The sequence below is a fragment of the Crocuta crocuta genome, unplaced genomic scaffold (genome assembly GCF_008692635.1).
Source record: "Crocuta crocuta isolate KB4526 unplaced genomic scaffold, BGI_CrCroc_1.0 scaffold216, whole genome shotgun sequence".
In the NCBI taxonomy this organism is placed as follows: Eukaryota; Metazoa; Chordata; class Mammalia; order Carnivora; family Hyaenidae; genus Crocuta; species Crocuta crocuta.
Genome location: NW_027531504.1, coordinates 5,931,022 through 5,951,486, shown reverse-complemented (window position 1 = coordinate 5,951,486; position 20,465 = coordinate 5,931,022). Strand labels below are relative to the sequence as shown.

The window sequence follows — 20,465 nt, the reverse complement described above, 5'->3', positions numbered from 1 at the left end:
CTGAGAAGACCAATTTCTTAAGAGCTCATTACATATCTAAAGGAGGAGAGCAAAAAGCTGGCATAAAAGTTTTTACTAATTTCGAGTCATCCATAAAGGAAAAAAGTACAATGCACTCTTGCACTATTTAAAATATAAAATTCTTTCTGGAAAGAAATTTGTAATCAAGTATTGAAACACCTATCTTTTGACAAAGTAATTCTACTTCTAGGGCTCTGTCTTAAGTAAATTATTAGAAAAAAATGTAACTTTATAATAACAGAAAAACTGGAACTAGTTTACAAGACAACAATATGGGAATGGGTAAATAAATCATGGTATATATACATAATGGACATTGACAGGATGTAAAAAAAAAAAAGATCAAATATTTAAAGACTGAAAAATCTTTACATTATAATGAAAAACTACAGGCACCTGGGTGGCTCAGTTAACCATCCGCCTCCTGATTTGATTTTTGCTCAGGTCGTGATTTCATGATTGTGAGGCTGAGGTTGAGTCAGGCTCTGTGCCGAACATGGAGCCTGCTTAGGATTCCCTCTCTTGGGGCGCCTGGGTGGCTCAGTCAGTTAAGCATCCGACTTCGGCTCAGGTCATGATCTCGCAGTTCATGAGTTCAAACCCCACGTCGGGCTCTGTGCTGACAGCCAGCTCAGAGCCTGGAGCCTGTTTCAGATTCTTTATCTCCCTCTCTCTCTCTGACCCTCCCCTGCTCACGCTGTCTCTCTCTCTCTCNAATAGAAATAAATTTTAAAAAATAAAAAAAAAAAAAAAAAAAGGATTCCCTCTCTTTCAAAAAAAAAGGAAAAAGTAGATAAAGTCATCATGACCACACAAGTTGGGGTATATATGTACAAATGTGCAGAAGTAAAAAAACTAGAAAGAAATATACCAAAATATTAATAGTTTTTATGTGTGGATTGTGAGGTTATGGGAAAAGGAGATGATTTTTCTTTTACTGCATAGATTTACTGTATCATATGGGTCCTTGGGAAGTATGTGTTACTTCTATTTATAATAGTGCATCTTAATATTTTTTTTAAGGTAAGCTCTAGGCCCAACATGGGGCTTGAACTCACAACCCCAAGGATCCAGAGTTGCATGTCCTACTGACTGAGCCAGCCAGGCATCCCTATAACAGTGCATTTTATTTTTCTCCCTTTCTCTTTTTTTTTAAGTTTATATATTTGAGAGAGGGAGTGTGTGCAGATGGGGGAGAGGCAGAGACAGAGAGAATCCCAAGCAGGCTCTGCACTGTCATTGTGAAGCCTGATGTGGGGCTTGAACTCATAAACTGCAAGATAATGACCTGAGCTGAAGAATGCTTAATCAACTGAGCCACCCAGGAACCCCTAGTAGTGCATTTTAAGCTTCTGCATAACAGAGGTAGAAAAATAAAATTGGATGCAACACAAGAAACAACTCTTATTTGCTAATTGGCACAATGTAGAATCTTTACATTTCTGAAACATTAAGTGGAATAAATATCACAGATACACCTCAGGAATAATAACACTTGAAATACTTAAACTACAGGGGTGCCTGCGTGCTTCAGTTGGTAAAGCCTGTGACTCTTTTTTGTTTGTTTATTTTGACAGAGAGAGTACATGCACAAGGAAGGGAGGGGCAGAGAGAGAGAGAGAGAGAGAGAGAGACAGAGAACACCAAGCAGGCTCCATGTTGTCAGTGCAGAGCCTTACATGTGGCTATATCCAATGATGCTGGGATCATGACCTGGGCCAAAATCATGAATCAGACACTCAACTGACTGAGCCACCCAGGTGCCCCAGGCTTCAAAAAACATTTTTTTAAATATTTAAACTATATTCCAGCAAAGTATGCTAATGTTATAAAAACAAAAGGTGATATCATTAATGTGAAAGTTGAAATGAAGAACAGAGGCAGGTGTGCAAGGGAAAGGAAATGACCTGATAGCCCAGATGCCTAAAACAAAAAAATTTTTAAGATCTATGCTTTGGAAAAGTAGAGAACCTTATGTCTAGTAATCATTTACCAACAAGTCCACTCATTACAGGAAGCTATTAATTAGATTAAAGATCCTGGTGTTTTGTGATTCTTTTTCACAACAAGGGAAACTTTTATAGCAATAATTAAAGGAAAACCATTTAGGATTATTCTCAATGAAATCACATTTACTTTCCTTAAAATTTCCCTACCTACTTGTTAAAGCTTTTAGACTTTACCCCCTTTGATTTTATAGGAAGTCTTCCAGGGCTACCTCTTGGTTCCTAAAATTATTCAAGTGTGCACCAAATCCATTCCAGTACTGCAGCATCGTCATTTTTTATTTTTTTAAAATGTTTTATTTATTTCTGAGAGAGAGAGAGAGAGAGAGAGACAGCACAAGCAGGGGAGGGTCAGAGAGAGGGAGACACAGAATCTGAAACAGGCTCCAGGCTCTGAGCTAGCTGTCAGCACAGAGCCCGACATGGGGCTTGAACCCACGATCTGTGAGATCATGACCTGAGCCCAAGTCGGATGCTTAACCGACTGAGCCACCCAGGCACCCCCTGCAGCATCTTCAAATCTGTTCCCTGTGGCACTAAACCCTCTCTTCTCAATCCCTCAGAAAATAAATTTAATATTATTACCTAAGAAGCTCTGTTTCCTGATTCCCTTTCCCCACAAAAAAAGCTTTTCAAAGGTTTATTATTTTTGAAAGAGAGAGAATGTGCGTGTGCATGTGCAAAAAAAGAGTAGGTGAGGAGCAGAGATAGAGGGAGACACAGAATCTCAAGCAGGCTCCACACTGGCAGGGCAGAGCCCTACATGGGGCTCGAACTCAGGAACTCGGAGATCATGACCTGAGCCAAAAATCAAGAGTCAGGTGTTTAACCAACTGAGCCAGCCAGGTGCCCCAAAAGTTTGATGCCATTGATGAAAAACTACTTCCAGTGATTCATGAAAGGAAATGTGAACCAGTGTAAATGAATAAGCTGACTTCTAGACACATATTTGTAAAAGCAATCTATTTGACCTGAAAACAGTCCTACCACACTAGATATACAGAGTGTGCACATTTTTTAGGCTTCATTTTATGAATTCCCCAAGATGCAAATAAGATTTAAAAAAAAATCCATACCTGACTAAGTAGTTGTCCGTGAAAAATATTATTCACAACGTTCAGAACGTGTTTGATAAGTTTCCTTTGAGAAGTGGGGATTAGAGCTGGTAACCTAGTACCAGTTGTTTCTAGTTCATGTTGTATTTTATCCAAAAGTTCACAGAGAAATTCCTGAGCATCCTGTTGGGCATAACCACGAAAAGCTGGAATTAGTCTCCATACGGAATGTAGCATAGCAAATGGTGAGACCAGGGCCCACTTTCCAGACCACATGACTTGGAACAACGTATGCAATTCATGACAGAGAGAAATGTATTGTGAACTTGGCTCCTTTGGCTGAATAAGTTCCATCTTTCTGCTCTTTGATGCTCCGCTGCTTAGTCCTAATGATGAACTCGGATGTCTGGAGAAAGCACAGCCTGCATCTTTTTCTTGGTATTCATTCATTTGATATACCGTATCTGTGACTGGTGGATGCTTATAAGGTAATCTTGTCTTATCACTGGCTGTCACAGCCAGCCAGCGGTTCAGATCAAGTTTTAAAAAACACTGCCGAAAAATAAGTAAATGACTCAACACTTGAAGAACAGAATTCATATAGCAAGTATTTCCCAAATTTCTCAATCCGGTTACACCAGGAGTTACTATTGGCCTTCGTTTACCTGAGGAGTCACTGGCTTTTTTTAATCTTATATCTTCTGAGGTAGGTACTACTTTATCTTTTGCTGGTGATGCTGGGGTTTGTAGCGGTACTTGAACAGTAACTATTTCTACTGTGGTGGACTGAGCCACACCTTGCAAACGTAAACTCTTTCTTGGATGTATACTTTCCAATTCCGTTTTAACTTGATACTCTAATTCTTGTTGTCTTTTTTTCACTTCTCTTTTTGCTATTTTTTCCTGAAATTGTTCCTCCTGCCTTTTTCTTCCAATGGGTGATTGTTCAAACCAAGTTCGAAATATTTTACCCATTAATATCCTTCTCCTGTGCCAAAGAGCAGTATACATTTGATCTTCATTTTGAAGCAGAGATTGGGTGCTATCGTGTAAGTAATAAGTATCATCACTTGTACCCATAGACCGCAAAACTCTTCCACTACGAGTTGTGCACTGATAATTTTGACTTTTGATTGCACTTAAGGTACTTCGTAGTAACTTCAGGTCTCCAGCTGCATTATCATTAAGAACATAATCATCACAAAGGTAACAAAAAACATACATCTCATTCACCTCTAAGGCAACAGGATGACTGCTATTTTGAAAGTGCCTGAGTGCATGTTCTTCAATATATCTTCCACAGGCAACATGAGAACAGCTAAGGCAAGCCCAAATTGACTCTGTTGTATTGCAGTCCATACAATGCCATTTCTGAGGGTTGAGGATGGAATGGTCTTGAGCAAGCTGCAACTGCCCAATGTGTTTGCACTTATCCATTGTTATCATTTATTCAGTCTAGCTGAGAAACACATAATCCAAACAAGTCTCTGTACACGATACTTGAAAGATCTGAAAACTAATCAGAACAATATCAATTTTTAATAAAAGCCAGTGTTTTCTTTTTTATAAGGTATTTTTTTCCAAAAATAATTTTATAAATTTGCTTCCTTTGCTCCCAATTTGTGGGCTGCCTGTCATAACACCATAGGCAGTTCTCACTTTTCTTTTGCTCTGAAGGTCTCTAATCTCTCATCTGCCTTGCTCTAAAAAAATACATGCTTAACTTTCTCTAATGGGTTCCCTTTAAAAACCGTTTTTAATTTTCTGCCACCGTCTACTACTGGTAGAAAGGGGGCAGTGACCTCTTTTCAATGAACTAGAATAAGATCCATCCTTTCAACCAATAGCTGAGTGCAGTTTAAAGAACTACATTCCTTTTCTTAAAAATTAGGGCTGGCAAGACTCAAATATATCTCACTAATGTCTATATTCTGAGACCCCTATTCAAATTGCTACTAAGGCATAATCATAGTTAATAACATGTGTTCTGAAACAAACACTTAGAAGTATGAATTCTACCTCTGCAACATACTATTATATATTTGATTTGAGCAAACATTTTAACTTCTCTAAACTTCTGTAAAACAGGGAAAAGTCATACCAACTTCAATGAAAAATTGAAAAATAGGAAATATTTAATACACAGTAAATTCCCCAATAAATGGTAGCTATAATGGTAGTTATAGTGGAAAAAATATTTATTTTAAGTTGGATCCACACCCAGTGTGGAGCCCAACATGGGGCTTAAACTCTGAGATCGAGACCTGAGCTGAGATTAAGAGTCAGATGTTTAGGGGCACCTAGGTGGCTCAGTCAGTTAAGTGTCTGACTTCAGCTCAGGTCACAATCTTGCAGTCCAAGAGTTTGAGCCCCGCATCGGGTTCTGTACAAACAGCTCAGAGCCTGGAGCCTGCTTCAGATTCTGTGTCTCCCTCTCTCTCTGATCCTCCCTGACTCAGGCTCTATCTCTCTCTGTCTCTCAAAAATAAATAAACATTTAAAGAAAATTAAAAAAAAAAAGAGTCAGATGTTTACCTGAGCCATCCAGGTGCCAATATAATGAACAAATCTTAATATTCTATAATATCCTATTTTTTTTAAATAAATCACATTAATATTCTACATAATTACCATTATAAATTTAGTTTTCCACTAGTAAATCAATAATGACCTTTAAGTCATGGCTCTATAACATACTTTGAATTTGATACACTTGACAGTTTACCTTAAGAAGGGAGAAAGACAGAAAAAGAGAATGCTTTTGTGTTTGAATTGCCTCTCAGGAATGTGTGAGGATATGTAAGTGAAGAAAAAAAGAAAAATATGAAATGGATGGCAATATAATAAACTTTTACATTCTGGTGGACCTATGCACTATCTGAAATCATAAGCTTATTCTAAAAACGAAAAAAAAAAACAAACCCATCCCAACATAATCAAACAAAATCTATGTGGTTTTGACCCAGAAACATGTTCCTTTATCAGTTAGAGTCAGGAAGGCTTCTGCTACCAGGATCTAAAAATAGAGGCAGGCATCTGTCTGGCTTAGTAGGTTGTGTGCAACTCTTGATCTCAGGATTGTGAGTCTGGGCCCCACACTGGGTATAGAGATTACTTAAAAGTAAAATCTTTAAAAATAGATAAATAAAAATAAAGGTAGTAGGGAGGCCTGGGTGGCTCAGTCAGTTGAACACTCTTGGTTTCAGCTGAATGATCCCAGGGTCATGGGATTGGCCCGAGACAGGCTCCACACTGAGTGTGAAACCTGCTCAAGTTCTCTCTCTCTCCCTCCCTATGCCCCTCTCCCCAACTCATGCTCTCTCTCACTCTCTAAAATAACAAAAATTAAAAAAAATAAAATCTTTAAAATAAAATAAAAACATTAAACCAAAATCTAGTTAAAACGTAGGGATGCTGGGGCGCCTGGGTGACTCAGTCAGTTAAGCATCCAACTTTAGCTCAGGTCACGATCTCAAGGTTTGTGGGTTCCAGCCCCGCATTGGACTCTGTGCTGAAAGCTCGGGGCCTGCTTTGGATTTTGTGTCTCCCTCCCCTTCTGCCCATCCTCCTGCTTATGACCTCTCTCTCTCTCTCCTCAAAAATAAATAAATGTTTTTAAAATTTTAAAAAAAGTAGGGATCAAAAAACTTTTTCTTCATTGTATTAACATAAATTAAACACAAATTTCAGGTCACAGGTGGGAACCTAGTTGCAGAACACTCAGAATATTTTATGTAGTATGATCAATACTTTACATTTTTTAGGGCAGCTGATAAAGAGATACTATCCAAAATTTATAAATAACTTATCAAACTCAACCCCCTCAAAACCAAATAATCCAGTTAAGAAATGGGGAGAAGACATGAATAGATTTTTCCAAAGAAAACATCCAGATGACCATCACTCACCGTCAAGAAAATAGAAATCAAAATCATGATGAGATACTACCTCACACCTGTCAGAATGGCTAAAATTAACACAGGAAATAACATGTGTTGGTGAAAATGTGGAGAAAGGGGAGACTTCTTGCCCTATTGGTAGAAATGCAAACTGGTGCAGCCACTCCGGAAAACAGTATGGAGATTCCTCAAAAAGTTAAGAATAGAACCACCCTATGATCCAGCAATTGCATGACTAGGTATTTACTCAAAGGATACAAAAATAGTGGTTCAAAGGGGTTTATATACCTCAATGTTTATAGCAGCATTATCAACAGTAGCCAAATGATTATAGAAAGAGCACAAATGTTCAACAACTGATGAATGAATAATGAAGATGTGGGGTGTATATAACAATGGAATATTACTCAGCCATCAAAAAGAATGAGATCTCAGGGGCACTGGGTGACTCAGTTGGTTAAGCATCCAACTCTTTTTTTAAAAAAAATTATTTTGAGAGAGACAGACAGAGAACATGGCAGGACAGGGGCAGAGAGGCAGGGAGAGAAAGAATCCCAAGCAGGCTCCTCTGGAGCCTGACTCAGGGCTCAATCTCATGACTCAGATAATGACCTGAGCTGAAATCAAGAGTCAGATGGCTTAACTGACTGAGCCACCCAGGCACCCTGGATGTCCAACTCTTGATTTTGGCTCAGGTCATGATCTCAGTTTCATGTGAGTTGGAGTCCTGAGTTGAGCTGGGTGTGAAGCCTGCTTAAGATACTCTGCACCATCCCTGTTTGTGTGCGCGCACACCCGCTCTCTCGCTCTTAAAAAAAAAAAAAAAAAGTATGAAATCTTGGAATTTTCAATGGCATGGATATAGCTAGAGTGTATTATGTTTAGTGAAATAAGTCAGTGAAAGACAAATACCTTATGATTTACTTGTAAATGGAATTTAATAAACAAAACAGATGAATATAGGAGAAGGGGGAAAAAAGAGAGGGAAGCAGACTGTAAGAGATTCTTTAACCTATGGAGAACAAACTGAGGGCTGCTGGAGGGGATATGGGCAGGTAATGGTCTAAATGGGTGATCCGTATTAAGAGGGAACTTGTGTTGAGCACTGGGTGTTATATGTAAGTGATGAATCACTAAATCCTACTCCTAAAACAATATTACACTATGTTAACTAGGATTTAAATATAAATTAAAAATAAATAAAAATAAAGATTTTAGTGCAGCAATATGAATTTCAATGGTACTTAGGTGCCACCTCCAGGCACCTAAGAAAACTGCAAAGGTGAAGTTGATTTTTGGTTCCTTCTCACCTTTTTTTGGTAAAATCTTCTAGCAATCAGAGAGCCTCTCCCCCTTCATTTCTTAAATTTTCTTTAATGTTTTATTATCTTTGAGAGAGAGAGAGAGAGAGAGAGACAGCATGAGCAGGGGAGGGTCAGAGAGAGAGAGGGAGACACAGAATCAGAAGCAGGCTCCAGGTTCTGAGCTAGCTGTCAGCATAGAGCCTGATGCTGGGCTCAAAGCCACGAACCGTGGGATCATGGCCTGAGCCAAAGTCGGACACTTAACTGACTGAGCCACCCAGGCGTCCCTCCCCCTTCATTTCTTAACTTTCAAATGTAGTGTGTATCCTGAATATGGACTTAAGGCTGACCAGTCCCAACACTACATATGTACACATTTTAGGCACACATTTTTTTCTTAAAATTTTCTAAGTTTATTTATTTTGAGAGAGAGAGCACGAGAGAGAGAAAGAGAGAGAGAGAGCAAGCATGAGTGGGATAAGGGCAGAGAGAGAGGGAGAGAGAATCCCAAGCAGGCTCCATGCTGTCAGTGCAGAGCTTGACACAGGGCTTGAACTCATGAACTCTGAGACCATGACCTGAGCCAAAATCAAGAGATGGACACTTAACCATCTAAACCACCCAGACACCCCTTCAGGCTCATATTTTATTTCTCTTCCTTCAAAATTTCCTGAGGCCCCAAATCTGTTCAAATACAGTATTCTATCAGAACTCCTGGCATTCAACAGTAGTTGCTAATGGCAAAATTAAGACATCAATGATTAGTATGCTCCATTATCCTAAGTCCTTACAGGTACTGACATTAAACATCTCATCCATGACTCCTTTTTTTCTCTCCCTACATCAATCCTTCAGGAAAAATGGTTGGCTCTATCTTAAAAATATATCTAGAACCTGACAATTTATTACCTCCACTGCTCTCACCCTGGTCCAAGCCACAATCAAGTCTCACCTGGATTACTGCAATAAGGCTCCTAAATGGTCTCCTAGCTTTGATCCTTGCTGCCATCAAAAGTTTACACAGCAACAGCATGCTCTGCCTTTAAATCTAGACCACCAGGGCCCAGACCTGACACTTTTAGGAGGTCTCTGCTCTAACCCTCTCCCATTATGTGGAGTCAGCAGAGTCAAGAGAATGTGGTTACCTGGAGCTTGCACACATCCCCAACTGCCCTTTTAGACCCATTCACTGGTACCTAAGACCTGGAAAATTTCCTGCCGTAATCATCCCCAAACCTGCTTCCAGGGACTATGGGCAATAAAACTCACTGAAGAATTCTGTAGAGAAGAATGACATGATCAGCTATATAAGTTACGGATGGATCTGAAATGGCAGACCCAGAGGAAGGATGAATGATTAAAGGAGATTATTACTCCAGATATTATAAGGAAATTAAAGCTGTAGAAGTATTGAAGGAAAGATGGGAGCAGAGGTAGGTTAGTATCAAACAAACATTGGCTTAAAGAACTGACTCAATATGGAGATTAAGAGAAAAATCTAGGGTTCTCTTCTATCTACTTTAATTTTTAAAAAAATTTTTTTACATTTATTCATTTTTTGAGAGACAGAGAGACAAAGTGTGAGTGGGGGAGGGAGGGACGGGGGCAGAGTGAGAAGGAGACACAGAATCCAAAGCAGGCTCCAGGCTCTGAGCTGACAGCACAGAGCCTGATGCAGGGCTCGAACTCTCGGGCAGTGAGATCATGACCTGAGCCAAAGTCAGATGCTTAACTCACTGAGCCACCCAGGTGCCCCTAATTTGTTTTGTTTTGTTTTGTTTTTTCCTAGGAGAGAGAGAGAGAGAGTGTGTGAGCAGGGGAGGGCCAGAGAGAGAGGGAGTCACAGACTGAAACAGGCTCCAGGCTCTGAGCTGACAGTCAGCACAGAGCCCAACGCGGAGCTCGAACCATGAACTGCGAGATCATGACCTAAGCTAAAGTCGGACGCTTAACCAACTAAGCCACCCAGGCGCCCCCCCCCCTTTTTTTTTAAGAGAGAGAGAGAGAGAGATAAAGAGAGTACATATGAGCTGGGGAGGGAAGCAGAAGGAGAGAATCTTAAGCAGGCTTCACACTCAGAGCAGGGATCAATCCTGAGTCCGAAATCAAGAGTTGAATGCTCAACCAACTGAGCCACCCAGGTACCCCTCTACTTTTGTTTTAAAAAGATTATATAAAAAATAAAATAAAAAAGATCATATAAAGAATATGGAGGCAATTTAGTTAAACATGCCTTACTGGCAAGTCAGACAATAATTATTAGTTCAGGCAATAATTATTAGTTCAACTTCTTGAGACAAAGAGGGAAATGCTGTTTATTTACACTCAAGGGAAATTATTTTATCTAAAATTTTAGAGGTGTAGGAGTTATACCTCACATGACATTCAGAAAAGAAGATTCAAAAGAAAAAAAACTTTTGGAAAGAATATATAACATAGTTATTCTGGGGCTATCCACATTATCAAATATCTAAAAATAATACACATGTTACTTACACAGTAAGTTTTAAGTAGGTATGCATACTAGTATATAATTTAGCACATATGTAGCTAAAAAATTATACACTAGCCTCTACTCTCTTTTCTGTATTCTGCAAATACATTCCTAGTTGTTACTAAAAAATCTATTTCAATGATGGCAAGGTCCTCACCCCCCTTCAACAGGAAGTGGCCTATAACTGAACAGCATGATTCCATTCAATGAAAAATCGTGAAAAAGTGAAATGCTGATCAGATGCCATCTCTGTGAGAGGCAATACAGCAGTGGAGAGGGATCACAACAAAATAGTTAGAAAGGATACTCTGGAATCCAAATGCCTGAGTTTAACACTTAGCTGTATTTACCAAGTGACCTAGATAAATTACGCTCCACTTACGTCAGTTTTCTTATCTTTAAGAAACAGTGGTAAGAACACCAATAAGGTTATGAGGAAATCAGATAAATTTATATTCATTAAGCACTTAGAATAAACTCTGGCACTTAATTATGTGGCTCTCAGTACATCTTAGTTGACAATACTACAATACTACTACGACTACTGCTACCACCATTATAAATGCTAATTTTCTTCTAGTTTTATCACTTTTACTAGGGGTTCATTCTTCTCAGCCAAATGTATACTGAGCCCAACTGAGGTGCTAACTGAAAATGAAGGTATTAGCTGAGAATTAAGGTCTAACCTCTCCCAGGAGTATTTGCTTTTTAAAAGGGGAGCTCTCAAAGAAAGCTTTTAAAAAAATCCGAAGAAGTGTAACCAGGGGCACCTGGCTGGCTCAGTTGATAGAGTAGAAGACTATTGATCTCAGGGTGTGAGTTTGAGCCCTACACTGAGTGTGGAGATTGCTTAAAAATAAAATCTTAAAAACAAAAACCACCAAGAAGTGAAACCAGATTAGTGGAATGACAGATAAGATTAATATTTTAGAGCAGGGGCCCACTTAACTGGTCTTGTTATGAAAGAAACCAGGAGGGCAGATGACCAAAACAGGGGCAGGCAGGTTAAGCATGGACTAGAAAGCCAGGTTGCTGCCACCTGAGATTTCCAGTTTGCTCTGCTGCCTGGTGTCAAAGCTCAGAGATACTTAATAAGGTATCCCCAAAGAGGTCTCATCACACAAAGATCTAACAGCTTGGAGGAAAAGAAAGGGGAATAGGAGTATTTCCTACTTTCCTATATTGGGTTCAGAGTACTTTTCAGTTGCTAACCCACAGACAGCAGAGAAGCTATGTATTAAACTCTGTTTCACTTCAGCAGATTGACTATGTAATTTTTATCAGTATATTCACTTTAAAGAGAGATAACAAAGTATTTTTGCATCCTCCATGTAGAATCTGACAAAATATTACCTTACATATAGCAACACACAAATAGTCAAGATGTTTTGAATGAACTCTATACATAAGGACTAAAATAATCTATACTATGATTTTTTCATATATTTAAAAAATATTTCACATTTAAAGTTCCAGTTAATATCTATGAAATGCTTTTTTAAAACTAAGTATGGTATCTTTATTTTATTTTATTTTTAATTTTTTTAATGTTTTATTTATTTCTAGGAGAGAGAGAGAGACAGTGTGAGCAGGGAAGGGTCAGAGAGAGAGGGAGTCACAGACTCTGAAACAGGCTCCAGGCTCTGAGCTGGCAGTCAGCACAGAGCCCGATGCGGGGCTTGAACCCACGAACCGCGAGATCATGACCTAAGTAAAAGTCAGACGCTTAACCGACTAAGCCACCCAGGCGCCCCTATCTTTATTTTAAAAGACAGATGGATTTATAAATATTCTGAAAGCTTTGTTATTCTTCACTGATTACAATCAAATCAATCTCAAATCAAATCTCAAATGGTTCAGAGAAAACCATTCAAGCTATTTAAACTTTCCATGGCATATAACTGTGTACATTTTTATTTTTAAAATTCTCTGCAGCAAATCTCTACAGTTTAAGAAAATAACTGTATTTGACTTATTGAAAGCTAATTATTTTACGTAGACTTAATATATAACTAAAGAAATTATTTTAAAATAGAAAGCTAAAATGACTAGAAGAAAACACAGGATCTTAATAAATATGGTATTTTTAGTTAAAAATTTACATCACACACAAGTATCAAATATCATGGGTAAAATATTTAACTTGTTACAGTTCAACAGCACAAAACTGCTTACACTTACCACCCACTGAAGACTCTCTGAAATTTTCATTTACTCAAATTGTAGCCCTTTGCAACATATGACCCAGGCTTTCAGCATGTAGTAATACTCTTCTGACGTCTATTTCAATGGCTCACCCTATTGGCAGTGGTTAAGTGATCAGATGCAGGTAGCTGACCACCGGAACTTTTCTGAAAGTCCCAGGCACACTGCAAGCTCAGCATTCTCATATTTTTTAAATGTTATATTTTTGAGAGAGAGAGAGAGAGAGCAGGGGAGGGGCAGAAACAGAGGGGGACAGAGGATCCAAAGCAGGCTCTGTGCAGTGAACCCAATGTGGGGTTCGAACTCAAGAACTGTAAGATAATGACCTGAACTGAAGTTGGCCACCCAACCAACTGACCCACCCAGGCGCCCCTTACATTCTCTAATTAAAGACCGCGTAGTATTATTTACGTACCCAGGCTATTTTGTTTTGTCTTTGGTTTTACTCCTCCCTCCCATCTTATCCAAATATTCTTATCAGCTGTGTATAAAAGGTTTTCACTTCCTAAGTCTTTCTTCCTTTTCATTTGCAGAGCTATCTATCATTCTTATTATGGACTTTACTATTTCATTCCTGAGGTACAGCAGTAACCTCCAAACTGGTTTCCCATCCTCCAGACTCTCACTCTCCTCCATCATACTATCCTGCGAAATTAATCTTCAAGTTTCCTTTGAGCCTTTAACTCTTAAAAACCTCTGCTCCCCATAGTTGTATTAAACAGTGGATTTCTGGGGCATCAGGCTGTTTCAGTTGGTAGATCATGCGACTCTTGATCTCACGGTCATGAGTTTGAGCCCCATGTTGGGTGTAGAGATTATACCAATTAATCAATAAATAAGCAAGTTTAAAAAAAATCTCTAACTTCCTAAAGGACTTGGATTGTGCCATATCCTTTTTTAGCACCTTAGTTAAAGAAAAAAATCTTAATTAAAAAAAAAATCCTATAGGTTTGATAGCCATTTTGTTTTCAGGCTACCAAATTCTTGGCATAAACAACTAGTATTAAACGCAGGTCTTGCTTCAGTTCTCTTTATGATATTTGAATAAGTGATTAAGACTCGGAAGTCAATGACAGAAAGAGAAAGAAAAAAAGAAAGAATAGGAAGTTAATGATCACTAGTGACCAAAACTGCCCCCACCCTCAACCAAGTGGCCATTTTTCCCTCATGGTCAATTAAGTAACAGTTTCCTGATATTTTATGATATCATTATCCTATTTCTCCATCTTTAACCACAGCCTCCCACATGTCTAGTACCATTCTATGTGCTTTCAGACACCCCAAATAGATTTTATACAAAAGTAAACTGAGACATTCTTCCTTAACCCTAATCATTTCAGGTGCCTGCCTGGCTCAGTTGGTACATCAAGCAACTCTTGATAGAGTGTCCGACTCTTGATCTCAATGTCATGAGTTGGAGCCCTATGTTGAGAGTTTACCTTAAAAAACAAAACAAAACTAGGTGGGGTACCTGGGTGGCTCAGTTGCTTAAGCATCTGACTCTGTTTTCAGCTCTGGTCATGACCTCATGGGTTTTGTGAGTTTGAGCCCTGCATCTGGCTCTGTGCTGGTAGTATGAAGCCTGCTTGGAATTCTCTCTCTCTCTCTGCCCTTCCCCTATTCATATTCATGCTGTCTTTGTCTCTCTCTCTCTCAAAGTAAATAAACTTTAAAAACAAACAAAAAACTAGGGGCACCTAGTTGGCTCAGTCAGTAGAGCATGTGACTCTTGATCTCAGGACTGTGAATTCAAGCCCCATATTTGGTGTAGAGATTACCTGAAAATAAGAACTTTAAAAAAATAAAAATAAAAAAATAAACAGGGGCACCTGGCTGGCTCAGCTGGTGGAGCACGTGACTCTTGACTCCAGGGTTCTGAGTTCAAGCCCCATGTTTAGTGTAGAGATTACTTAGAAATAAAGTATTTTCAAAAATAAAAAATAAACAAAAATTTTTTAAAAAAGATTTTAAATTTTTGTATGATATGAAGTGGCCCTTTAAAGAAATATTTGTGTTCCATGGGGCACCTGGGTGGCTTAGTCGGTTAAGCGTCTGACTTTCGCTTAGGTCATGATCTCGCGGTTCGTGGGTTCGAGCCCCGCGTCGGGCTCTGTGCTGACTGCCAGCTCAGAGCCTGGAGCCTATTTCAGAGTCTGTATCTCCCTCTCTCTCTGACCCTCCCTTGCTCACGCTCTCTCGCTCTCTCTCTCCTAGAAATAAATAAAAATATTAAAAAAAAAAGAAATATTTGTGTTCCAAATACAAATGTTACTAAGAGCTACAAAAATCACTGAAAAATTAGAAGGGTAGTTAATTTATTTCAAAAATTAACATTCCACTATAAATTTGTTACCTTCAACAAAATGGTCTTTTCAGCTGACCACCCCCTTTCCACCTATTTTATCTTAAAACACTTAGAAAGAAAATAAGGAAAGGTAAATAACAGTATTTACTAGAGGAGGTCAGGTACTAAAGATCATTGACATAAAAGTAATCTTTGCTTTAAAAATATTTTTATGAAAAACAGGAAGTTACCATGAAAAATAAACACAACATAGCCAAACTAAATTACTATTTTAAAAAGTAACACACAGGGGGTGCCTGGGTGGCTCAGTCGGTTAAGCGTCTGACTTGGGCCCAGGTCATGATCTCGTGGTTCGTGGGTTTGAGCCCTGTGTCAGGCTCTGTGCTGACAGCTAGCTCAGAGCCGGAGCCTGTTTCAGATTCTGTGTCTCCCTCTCTCTCTGACCCTCCCCTGCTCATGCTGCCTCTCTCTCTCTCTCCCTCAAAAAAAAGTAAAACATTAAAAAAAAAAAAAAAAAAGTAACACACAGGGCACCTGGGTGGCTCAGCTGGTGAAGTGTCCTACTTCAGCTCAGGTCATGATCTCATAGTTCGTGAGTTTGAGCCCCCAGTCTGGCTCTGTGTTGACAGCTCAGAGCCTGGAGCCTGCTTCGGAATCTGTGCCTCCCTCTTTCTTTGCCCTTCCCCCTGCTTGCACTCCATCTCTCTACCTCTCTCCCTCTCTCAAAAATAATAAACTTAGAAAAAGTCTTTAAAAAAAAAGTGACACAGAATGAGGGAACTGGCTAATATACACTCCTAAACGAAAATCTGTATTTTAAATCTGAACAGACACTAAAATAGTATCATTATGCTCTATTAAGAAACTTCTCCTGGGGCACCTGGGTAGCTCAGTCAGTTGACCCTCCAACTTTTGCTAAGGTCATGATCTCGCAGGTTCATGAGTTCAAGCCCCACATTGGGCTTGCTGCTGTCAGCCTATCAGTGCAAGCTCACTAGGGACCCTCTGTTCCTCTCTCTGGCCCTCCTCCACTTGTGCTCTTCCCTCCCCCGCCAAAAGCTTCTCCCTTTTCATAGATCATAAAACATTTGCATTTTATATAACTCCTAGTGTGTTTCATTGAACAGCTTTACAATTAAAAAATTGTTTAAAAGTTTCAAAAGACTACAAGATCAACCTAAACTCTTTACAATGGCCTGTAAGTGCCTTTGGATTGCCTTCAAATTGTGGCACAAGATATACTTTACTTTTCTACTCTTATCTATGACTAGCCACTTTTCACATATCTTTTTTATTAACATGTTTTTATATACAAATGACTACATTGTGAATAAAAAATTATCGTAACTGGGATATTTCCTACTGTTTCATAGGAAATGGGTGTGCATATTTTATATAGATACTTATATACGTTCTACTTCAGTTAAAGAAAAAACACATACCACTGAGCATAAAGAATATTTAAATAAAATTGCATCACAGTAATCATCTTTATCTCATTAGAGAATTCCTAGAGGGATGGAAATTAATAAAGATAATTTTTATAACAAAACTAAATTTTCTTTTAACAGTACCAAATAACCTAAACAGATCCTCTAAAAGCTATTAAAAGTAGGAAGATTTGTTATTTTCCATAATAAAAGACAGGAGGAAATGGCAATTTCAATAGGAAGTAGGCCTTAGGAATTACTAACCACCACAATGTTTGTGTTCATTTGGATAAGAATGAAAATAACTTTATCCATAGTAATTAGGGCAAACCCTACCCCATTCCTCCTTATGAGCAGGTTCCAAATTTCCATGGTACTGCCATGGTGCTCTTAAGAGATGTTTGCAAAATGCCAAGGGTCAAGCACAGTGTCTGGTACAAAGGAGTTCAATATTTTGAATGAACAAATTATTGAATGAATTAACAAAATGGACTCTCAAACTCTCCCTACTCCCTCTTAGGTATGCTATTATGCCTATTATGTGCTTTGGCACCTCTTCTTGTCAATCATGATGTATTTCCTTTCCTTAATCCCTAGAAAAGCCCTAGATATTCTTTCTTCCCCTAGAGATCTAGAATCTATAATTACCCTGATCTGGGTTGAAACTCCTCATTAAACAAAAAAGTATACTCTTTTTCCCTGGGCCTTCTTCACATATGTAACATTGTATCCCCAGAAGCACAGAGATTAATGATGTTCTAAGTAAAAACTCCTGGAAATTAAGTCCTGCCACCAGGTTTATTTGATTTCCTCACCCATTACTACTTGTAAGTATTTCATTCATGGGCAATTTTGTTCCAAAATACTTATCGTTAGCGTCACATCACTGTACTTATACATCAGTCTACTGCAGCTAACTTCATAACAATAGGGGAAATGTTCATAAAAAGATTGAGTGAGGTGCCTGGGTGGCTCAGTCAGTTGAGCATCCAACTCTTTCGGCTCAGGGCATGATCCCATGGTCACTGAGCCCCATGTCAGGCTCTGTGCTGAGCATGGAGCCTGCTTAAGATTCTCTCACTTTCTCTGCCCATTTCCCCTTCCCGCCTCTCAAAAAAAAAAAAAAAAAAAAAAGATTGAGCATTCTACTATGGGTCTAGAAAAAGGAGTTCAAATACTTTGAATAAAATGCCTAGACATTCTATCATTCTAGTATATCTATGATTTGGCCTAACAAATATATTCTGGATTATAAACACTTTTTCTCTGGTATCTAAAACTCCACTACAAAATGAATTCTTTTTTTTTTATGTTTTATTTACTTCTGAGAGAGAGAAACAGCGTGAGAAGGGGAGGGTCAGAGAGAGAAGGAAATACAGAATCCGAAACAGGCTCCAAGCTCTGAGCTGACTGTCAGCACAGTGTCTGATGTGGGGCCAAACCGATGAACGGTGAGATCATAACCTGAGCTGAAGTCAGACACTCAACCAACTGAGCCACGCAGGCGCCCCACATGAATTCTTTATAATAAAGTTTTATGGTCTCTGAAAGTGCTGTGAAAAACCAATGCACTTCAATGATCTGAATCTTTGCCAGAAAGCCAGTATTATAGAATCCTCCTATATTTTAGTTAGTTGTCGCCTCCTATTTCGGTTGGTCATAATGGCAAAACTGTCCCCCATTACTGAATCCAAATAATGATTGGGCACACAATTCCTACCTTGATTAGTCTCCTAAGCCTGTGCCCCTGTGTCTGTCTAATCTCCCTCAAGCGGACAACTCCATTTGAATCTGGCAACCATGTTTGTTCTGCCTAACATTACAGGAAGGAGAAACACTTCAAAGCACCCTTTTTCTGCCAACAAGAAGCTAAGGTGTTGCCTTTCTCTATATCTCTACACCATTCAAAAACAGAATTCAGCACTTAACAGGGGTTTTTCCTCCATGAAAAGCAGATAGTCAGGTGCTGGGGATACAAACAAAATACAATCAGACTCTGCCCTCAAACAACCCAATGAGCAGAAAATCCTCTTACGTACCACCAATGCTATAATACTCAGTAAGATTTAAGCATGTAGAGGAAAAGTTTGGTAGAGGGTATATATGATAAATTTCTGTAGTACAAAATGAAAAATCTGTGAAAAGAGGGAGGTAGAAACAATATATTTCAAATAGTTAACCCAAATCTTCAACAGTTTCCAATTTAAATATTCCAAAAAGTGGATCATTGTATACTATACTCAACACAGATTCACTTATCACTTAAATGTTTTTAAGCTAAAAAATCTGGGATAATTAATATTCTGGAAGAAAAACAAGGTGAATGCACAATCAAAACAGCCAACATTTCAACTTTCTACAATGTATGCTCTGAGCTCTTTGTTCAATATTAGAGTATCTCTAAATTTCAATATGGATAGTCTACAATGAAAAATTCTAGAATGAAAAATCTTCCATCTATTGCAAAATTAATGGCTAGTACACAAAAAGCTAGAGAAATCAGANTAAAAAAGCAAAAAAAGCCAAAATGTTTAAAATCTCTTTCAAATCTGGGCAGGGGTGGGAATGGGGGATGAAAATTAAATCAAAATCTCTTTCAAATCCCGAGATGTTCAATTAAGGATAAAAAGATTAGGGGGGCCAAGAATTCAAGTTTTTCTCTCTTTCAAGACAACTGAATATGGAATCTCACTGCGATTATGGAATATTCTATAAACATTTATGGAATATTCTATATAAACATGTACTTAACTGATGTTTGGCTTTCTGAATTTGATCACAGTGAACAGCTAATTCTTTTTCCTTGTTTACACTGAATACTGATTTTAAAGACAACTCAAAANCCACCCCGCACAGGCTACTTCACAGATAATAAGGAATTCAAGTGCAGGGCCTGAAGGTCCTATTTCCATGCTAATTTCACAACCCCGTTACTTGCAACATAGGACCATTAGAGTTTAAAAGTGGGGGAAATCAGGAGGGCTTAAGGACAAAGCGACTCTCCTAAGACTTGCTAAATTGTTTACTTCCAAAATTAAAACTGCAAGAAATTATCCGGTTAGAAGCAGAATTTACAACAGCTCAAACTTGCAGTTGAAACAATCACCACGTTTCACTTGTTTCTTTACTGGGGGGTGGGCGTAGGTGGGTCTCCTACCACCTCTTAAACTTGAACATTATTTTCTTCTCATGCTGACACGTTTCTTACGCCCCAAAATGAGTTGAGCCCATTAGCATTCCTTCCCCGAAGGCCTGCGGAAGCTAGAATTCAAAAACCCTAAGTGTCTCTAAGTGGCAGCAGGTGCTGGCCACGCTGGGACCCGATCGAGGGAAGGAAGGCAAGCCATTCCCCGTAAACGGAGGGCTAGAAGCTGCCCTTCCAAAGCCTCCCAGGGGACTTCGAGCATCACTTGGCGACAATCAGAGCCGGGGCTTAGGATGCGGTCTTCAGTACCAGCTCTGCAGGGCGCGCAAAGCGCATCCGATTCGTGATCACATCTACTCAGCGCTCCCGAACGCGGGTCAGGGCACACTTCCCCCTCCGCATCCCCCAAAGTCCTCCTACTTCGCCCTTTCTCCCCCCAACTCGTTCCCCTGCAGCCCCGCTCAGGGTGGCTCAGCCGTGACCCTGGCCACAGGGGACGCGCGGCTCCTCGCAGCATCTCCGGGCACTCCTGCGGTGGCCGGCCACCAGGACGCTGGCCAGGGCATCGCACGACCCACCGAAACTTCCCAGAGGCGCCAAT

The 20,465-nt window shown here is 39.2% G+C and overlaps 1 protein-coding gene across 3 annotated transcripts in view; it reads right to left on the bottom strand.

Annotated features, from left to right (window-relative positions):
* Positions 1-20,465, bottom strand: part of USP44 (ubiquitin specific peptidase 44) — a 56,487-nt gene that overhangs the window by 11,947 nt on the left and 24,075 nt on the right. For all 3 annotated transcript variants that reach the window (XM_077772287.1, XM_077772285.1, XM_077772286.1), the window contains exon 2: positions 3,104-4,598. In XM_077772287.1, the coding sequence (XP_077628413.1) occupies positions 3,104-4,528 (1,425 nt within the window). In that variant the 5' untranslated portion in view covers positions 4,529-4,598. The remainder of the gene's footprint in view (positions 1-3,103; positions 4,599-20,465) is intronic.